The following is a 7,895-nucleotide window of genomic DNA, read 5'->3' as shown; positions in this document are numbered from 1 at the left end:
AACATTTCGAGTAAACAACCTGACCCTGCACCTAAAGCAATTAGAGAAAGAAGAACAAAAAACCCCCAAAGTTAGCAGAAGGAAAGAAATCATAAAGATCAGATCAGAAATAAATGAAAAAGAAATGAAGGAAACGATAGCAAAGATCAACCAAACTAAAAGCTGGTTCTTTGAGAAGATAAACAAAATTGACAAACCATTAGCCAGACTCATCAAGAAAAGAAGGGAGAAGACTCAAATCAGTAGAATTAGAAATGAAAAAGGAGAAGTAACAACTGACACTGCAGAAATACAAAAGATCATGAGAGATTACTATAAGCAACTCTATGCCAATAAAATGGACAACCTGGAAGAAATGGACAAATTCTTAGAAATGCACAACCTACCAAGACTGACTCAGGAAGAAATAGAAAATATGAATAGACCAATCACAAGCACTGAAATTGAAACTGTGATTAAAAATCTTCCATCAAACAAAAGCCCAGGACCAGATGGCTTCACAGGCGTATTCTATCAAACATTTAGAGAAGAGCTAACACCCATCCTTCTCAAACTCTTCCAAACAATATCAGAGGAAGGAACACTCCCAAACTCATTCTACGAGGCCACCATCACCTTGATACCAAAACCAGGCAAGGATGTCACAAAGAAAGAAAACTACAGGCCAATATCACTGATGAACATAGATGCAAAAATCCTCAACAAAATACTAGCAAACAGAATCCAACAGCACATTAAAAGGATCATACACCATGATCAAGTGGGGTTTATTCCAGGAATGCAAGGATTCTTCAATATACGCAAATCAATCAATGTGATACACCATATTAACAAGTTGAAGGAGAAAAACCATATGATCATCTCAATAGATGCAGAGAAAGCTTTCGACAAAATTCAACACCCATTTATGATAAAAACCCTGCGGAAAGTAGGCATAGAGGGAACTTTCCTCAACATAATAAAGGCCATATATGACAAACCCACAGCCAACATTGTCCTCAATGGTGAAAAACTGAAACAATTTCCACTAAGATCAGGAACAAGACAAGGCTGCCCACTCTCACCACTCTTATTCAACATAGTTTTGGAAGTTTTAGCCACAGCAATCAGAGAAGAAAAGGAAATAAAAGGAATCCAAATTGGAAAAGAAGAAGTAAAGCTGTCACTGTTTGCAGATGACATGATACTATACATAGAGAATCCTAAAGATGCTACCGAAAAACTACTAGAGCTAAACAATGAATTTGGTAAAGTAGCAGGATACAAAATTAATGCACAGAAATCTCTGGCATTCCTGTACACTAATGATGAAAAATCTGAAAATGAAATCAAGAAAACACTCCCATTTACCATTGCAACAAAAAGAATAAAATATCTAGGAATAAACCTACCTAAGGAGACAAAAGACCTGTATGCAGAAAATTATAAGACACTGATGAAAGAAATTAAAGATGATATAAATAGATGGAGAGATATACCATGCTCCTGGATTGGAAGAATCAATATTGTGAAAATGACTCTACTACCCAAAGCAATCTACAGATTCAATGCAATCCCTATCAAACTACCACTGGCATTTTTCACAGAAGTAGAACAAAAAATTTCAAAATTTGTTTGGAAAAACAAAAGACCCCGAATAGCCAAAGCAATCTTGAGAACGAAAAACGGAGCTGGAGGAATCAGGCTGCCTGACTTCAGACTATACTACAAAGCTACAGTAATTAAGACAGTGTGGTACTGGCATAAAAACAGAAAGATAGATCAGTGGATCAGGATAGAAAGCCGAGAGATAAACCCACGCACATATGGCCAACTTATCTTTGATAAAGGAGGCAGGAATGTACAGTGGAGAAAGGACAGCCTCTTCAATAAGTGGTGCTGGGAAAACTGGACAGGGACATGTAAAAGTATGAGATTCGATCATTCCCTAACACCATACACAAAAATAAGCTCAAAATGGATTAAAGACCTAAATGTAAGGCCAGAAACTATCAAACTCTTAGAGGAAAACATAGGTAGAACACTCTATGACATAAATCACAGCAAGATCCTTTTGGACCCACCTCCTAGAGAAATGGAAATAAAAACAAAGATAAACAAATGGGACCTAATGAAACTTCAAAGCTTTTGCACAGCAAAGGAAACCATAAACAAGACCAAAAGACAACCCTCAGAATGGGAGAAAATATTTGCAAATGAAGCAACTGACAAAGGATTAATCTCCAAAAGTTATAAACAGCTCATGAAGCTCAATAGCAAAAAAACAAACAACCCAGAAGACTTAAATAGGCATTTCTCCAAAGAAGATATACAGACTGCCAACAAACACATGAAAGAATGCTCAACATCATTAATCATTAGAGAAATGCAAATCAAAACTACAATGAGATATCATCTCACACCAGTCAGAATGGCCATCATCAAGAAATCTAGAAACAATAAATGCTGGAGAGGGTGTGGAGAAAAGGGAACACTCTTGCACTGCTGGTGGGAATGTGAATTGGTACAGCCACTATGGAGAACAGTATGGAGGTTCCTTAAAAAACTACAAATAGAACTACCATATGACCCAGCAATCCCACTACTAGGCATATACCCTGAGAAAACCATAATTCAAAAAGAGACATGTACCAAAATGTTCATTGCAGCTCTATTCACAATAGCCCGGAGCTGGAAACAACCTAAGTGTCCATCATCGGATGAATGGATAAAGAAGATGTGGCACATATATACAATGGAATATTACTCAGCCATAAAAAGAAACGAAACTGAGCTATTTGTAATGAGGTGGATAGACCTAGAGTCTGTCATACAGAGTGAAGTAAGTCAGAAAGAGAAAGACAAATACCGTATGCTAACACATATATATGGAATTTAAAAAAAAAAAAAATGTCATGAAGAACCTAGGAGTAAAACGGGAATAAAGACACAGACCTACTTGAGAATGGACTTGAGGATATGGGGAAGGGGAAGGGTAAGCTGTGACAAAGGGAAAGAGAGGCATGGACATATATACACTACCAAACGTAAGGTAGATAGATAGTGGGAAGGAGCCGCAGAGCACAGGGAGATCAGCTCGGTGCTTTGTGACCGCCTGGAGGGGTGGGATGGGGAGGGTGGGAGGGAGGGAGATGCATGAGGGAGGGGATGTGGGAACAGATGTATATGTATGACTGATTCACTTTGTTATAAAGCAGAAACTAATAAAAAAAAAAAAAGTGTTTTGCCTACTGACTTTTGATTTCTTCTAAGGCAAATGGATAGGTAATTTTTATTCCCTGATTAGGAGAAAAATGGTGGAAGAGGGCAGGGTTAAGAATTAAGATTTCAAGAGCATGAGAGGTAGATGGCCAACCATAGTTCCTAAGGTTCGGTGCCTGTAACTGTTGCCGCCGCTTAAGCGTGCCAAAGCAGTGGTACGGCTGCTGCGCTCGTGTTTGCTACCACTAGAAACATTCTTGCCAGTAGTGGCGGCAGCGGGACTCCATTACCCCCTTTTTTCACTCTCTCCAGAAGCTCCAGATGGCGTCTTCCGTGGGCAACGTGGCCGACAGCACAGAACCAACGAAACGTATGCTTTCCTTCCAAGGGTTAGCTGAGCTGGCACATCGAGAATATCAGGCAGGAGATTTTGAGACAGCTGAGAGACACTGCATGCAGCTCTGGAGACAAGAGCCAGGCAATACTGGTGTACTTTTATTACTTTCATCTATACACTTCCAGTGTCGAAGGCTGGACAGATCTGCCCACTTTAGTACTCTGGCAATTAAACAGAACCCTCTTCTGGCAGAAGCCTATTCGAATTTGGGGAATGTGTACAAGGAAAGAGGGCAGTTGCAGGAAGCAACTGAGCATTACCGGCATGCATTGCGTCTCAAACCAGATTTCATCGATGGTTATATTAACCTGGCAGCCGCTTTGGTAGCAGCAGGCGACATGGAAGGGGCAGTACAAGCTTACGTCTCTGCTCTTCAGTACAATCCTTATTTGTACTGTGTTCGCAGTGACCTGGGGAACCTGCTCAAAGCCCTGGGTGGCTTAGAAGAAGCCAAGGCATGTTATTTGAAAGCAATTGAGATGCAACCGAACTTTGCAGTAGCTTGGAGTAATCTTGGCTGTGTTTTCAATGCACAAGGGGAGATTTGGCTTGCAATTCATCACTTTGAAAAGGCTGTCACCCTTGACCCCAGTTTTCTGGATGCTTATATCAATTTAGGAAATGTCTTCAATGAGGCACGGATTTTTGACAGAGCTGTGGCAGCTTACCTTCGTGCCCTAAGCTTGAGTCCAAATCATGCAGTGGTACATGGCAACCTGGCTTGTGTATACTATGAGCAAGGCCTGATGGATCTGGCAATAGACACCTACAGGCGAGCTATTGAATTGCAACCACATTTCCCTGATGCTTACTGCAACCTAGCCAACGCTCTCAAAGAGAAGGGCAGTGTTGCTGAAGCAGAAGATTGTTATCATACAGCTCTCCGGCTGTGTCCCACCCATGCAGACTCTCTGAATAACCTAGCCAATATCAAAGGAGAACAGGGAAACAGTGAAGAGGCAGTTCGCTTGTATCGTAAAGCATTAGAGCTCTGCCCAGACTTTGCTGATGCCCATTCAAATTTAGCAAGTGTATTGAAGCAGCAGGGAAAACTGCACGAAGCTCTGATGCATTATACGGAGGCTATTCGAATCAGTCCTACCTTTGCTGATGCGTACTGTAATATGGGAAACACTCTATGGGAGATGCAGGATGTTCAGGGAGCCTTGCAGTGTTATACTCGTGCCGTTCAGATCAACCCTGCATTTGCGGATGCCCACAGCAATCTAGCTTCCATTCACCAGGATTCAGGGAATATTCCAGAAGCAATTGCTTCTTATCGCACTGTTCTGAAGCTTCAACCTGATTTTCCTGACGCTTATTGTAATTTGGCTCATTGCCTGCAGGTTGTCTGTGATTGGACAGACTATGATGAGCGAATGAAGAAGTTGGTCAGCATTGTGGCTGACCAGTTGGAGAAGAATAGGTTGCCTTCTGTGCAGCCTCATCATAGTATGCTCTATCCTCTTCCTCATGGCTTCAGGAAGGCTATTGCTGAGAGGCATGGGAACCTCTGCTTGGCTAATATAAGTGTCCTTCATAAACCACCGTATGAACATCCAAAAGACTTGAAGCTCAGTGATGGTCGACTGCGTGTAGGATACGTGAGTTCTGACTTTGGGAATCATCCTACTTCTCACCTTATGCAGTCTATTCCAGGCATGCACAATCCTGATAAATTTGAGATATTCTGTTATGCCCTGAGCCCACATGATGGCACAAACTTCCGAGCGAAGGTGATGGCAGAAGCCAATCATTTCACTGATCTTTCTCAGATTCCATGCAATGGGAAAGCAGCTGATCGCATCCATCAAGATGGTATACACATCCTTGTAAATATGAATGGTTATACCAGGGGTGCTCGAAATGAACTCTTTGCTCTCAGGCCAGCTCCTATTCAGGCAATGTGGCTGGGGTACCCTGGGACTAGTGGCGCGCTTTTCATGGATTATATCATCACTGATCAGGAAACGTCACCTGCTGAAGTTGCTGAGCAGTATTCTGAGAAACTGGCTTATATGCCCCATACGTTCTTTATTGGTGATCATGCTAATATGTTCCCTCACCTGAAGAAAAAAGCCATCATCGATTTTAAGTCCAATGGGCACCTTTATGACAATCGGATTGTGCTGAATGGCATCGACCTCCAAGCATTTCTTGATAGTCTATCAGATGTGCAAATAGTCAAGATGAAATGTCCTGATGGAGAAGACAACGCAGACAGCAGTAATACAGCTCTTAATATGCCTGTCATTCCTATGAATACTGTTGCAGAAGCAGTTATTGAAATGATTAACAGAGGACAAATTCAGATTACAATGAATGGATTCAGTATTAGCAATGGACTGGCAACTACCCTGATCAACAATAAGGCTGCCACTGGAGAGGAGGTTCCCCGTACCATTATTGTAACCACACGTTCTCAGTACGGGTTACCGGAAGATGCCATTGTGTACTGTAACTTTAATCAGTTATACAAAATTGACCCATCTACTTTGCAGATGTGGGCAAATATTCTGAAGCGTGTTCCCAATAGTGTACTGTGGCTGTTGCGTTTTCCAGCAGCAGGAGAAGCTAATATTCAACAGTACACACAAAATATGGGCCTTCCCCCGAGCCGTATCATTTTTTCACCTGTTGCTCCTAAAGAGGAACATGTTCGGAGAGGCCAGCTGGCTGATGTCTGCTTGGACACTCCACTCTGTAATGGCCACACCACAGGGATGGATGTCCTTTGGGCAGGGACCCCCATGGTGACTATGCCAGGAGAGACTCTTGCTTCCCGAGTTGCAGGTTCCCAGCTCACTTGTTTAGGCTGTCTTGAGCTGATTGCTAAAACTAGGCAAGAATATGAAGAGATAGCTGTGAAACTGGGAACTGATCTCGATTACCTGAAGAAAATTCGTGGCAAAGTCTGGAAGCAGAGAACATCTAGCCCTCTGTTCAACACCAAACAATACACAATGGAACTAGAGCGGCTCTATCTACAGATGTGGGAGCATTATGCAGCTGGCAACAAACCTGATCACATGATTAAGCCTGTTGAAGTCACTGAGTCGGCCTAAATAATGACTGTGTGCCCAGGAGAATTACCCCTGTAGCTGAGCCTCAACCTTCTGTGGGAAAGGGAACTACTTTTTCAATATCATGGTGCAGATGGGTGACAGACAATGATAAGAAATAGCACAGCCAGACTTGCTTCCTGCATGATCACGATAGGGAGGGACCCAAGAGATGCGAAACTGCTGTTCCACAAGGAGTCTCCATCGAATTTTGCAGCAGCCAGGTGTCTGGAAGGTCTGGAAGGTAAGTCTGGAAGGTAAGTCTGGAAGGTCTGATCTCCCTTGGTCTTCCAGGGGGATGGATGGTTAGTGTGCAAGGGAGATAGAGATTGCCCAGCCGTTTTGTGATTATCATGGATTGACTGAGTCTTCTGAATTAATTTTTTTCTTTATATTTTGGGTATTGGAGCTTTTAAAAATGTTTGGTTTCAGGTATTTTTATTCATGTGAAGTGTATATGATTCTCTTGAGATAAGGTTTTAAGCTAAAATATTCCTTGTTTTAGTTTCTGAACTCTACAGATAAATGGGGACTTTGCTAGTGTAGTCTTTTTATAGGTTTTATAAACCACTTGAGCCTATATCAGTCCCTTTAGTGTCTGACATAACGTTTGGAACTCTCAGTGCTTTGTTGGTTTGTAGATGATGGCCTCAATTCTTTTTCTGGTCCGTTTCCTTCTTCCCTTCCCCCCACTTTAAAAATTCTCCTATAACGTGGCTAACAAAATACCAAGTGTGATTCAAAACCTCCCAGAGTGTTTCTCTTCAACACATCATCTGGTGCCAAATGAAGATTCTTAGGAGTTCTTATTAATTATGAAGGGCACAGTTGTGGTACTGTCACTGACGATAATAATAATGGATTTTTGGCCTAGAGTTTTGACCTATTTCACCAGTGTTTTACCGTTGACTGCCCCTCTATGCTGCTTCCAAAACTGGGAGTGTGTGATAAGATTTTTACTTTCATTTCTAAAGTTTGTTTTTTTTTAGGTGAGTCCTGTTCTTCCTTTTTCTTTCAGCAGAAATGAAATCCCAGGTAAGTATAAGTATTCAAATATTTGATCAGTAAGTCACAGTTATCTCCAGTACATTAAATAACTTTCATCAAAAAACATGTTATAGGTAAAAAGCTCTGAAGGACCAGCTATGTATATGATAATTATGTTTCAGGCCTTCTAGGGTATTATATATAATAACTTGTCTTCTGGTCGTGGTCTTGAAGTCTTTATGGATTCA

At 41.5% G+C, this 7,895-nt stretch overlaps 1 protein-coding gene across 1 annotated transcript; it reads left to right on the top strand.

Annotated features, from left to right (window-relative positions):
* Positions 1-3,522: 3,522 nt before the first annotated feature.
* LOC307070135 (UDP-N-acetylglucosamine--peptide N-acetylglucosaminyltransferase 110 kDa subunit-like) lies at positions 3,523-6,663 on the top strand (the record flags this gene model as incomplete). Its single annotated transcript, XM_079728717.1, has 1 exon — positions 3,523-6,663. The coding sequence occupies one exon, from the start codon at positions 3,523-3,525 to the stop codon at positions 6,661-6,663; it is 3,141 nt and encodes a 1,046-aa protein (XP_079584843.1).
* Between the last annotated feature and the right edge of the window lie 1,232 nt (positions 6,664-7,895).

Source organism: Hyperoodon ampullatus, assembly GCF_949752795.1.
Source record: "Hyperoodon ampullatus genome assembly, contig: scaffold_443, whole genome shotgun sequence".
In the NCBI taxonomy this organism is placed as follows: Eukaryota; Metazoa; Chordata; class Mammalia; order Artiodactyla; family Ziphiidae; genus Hyperoodon; species Hyperoodon ampullatus.
This window is presented reverse-complemented; position numbering and strand designations above follow the sequence as displayed.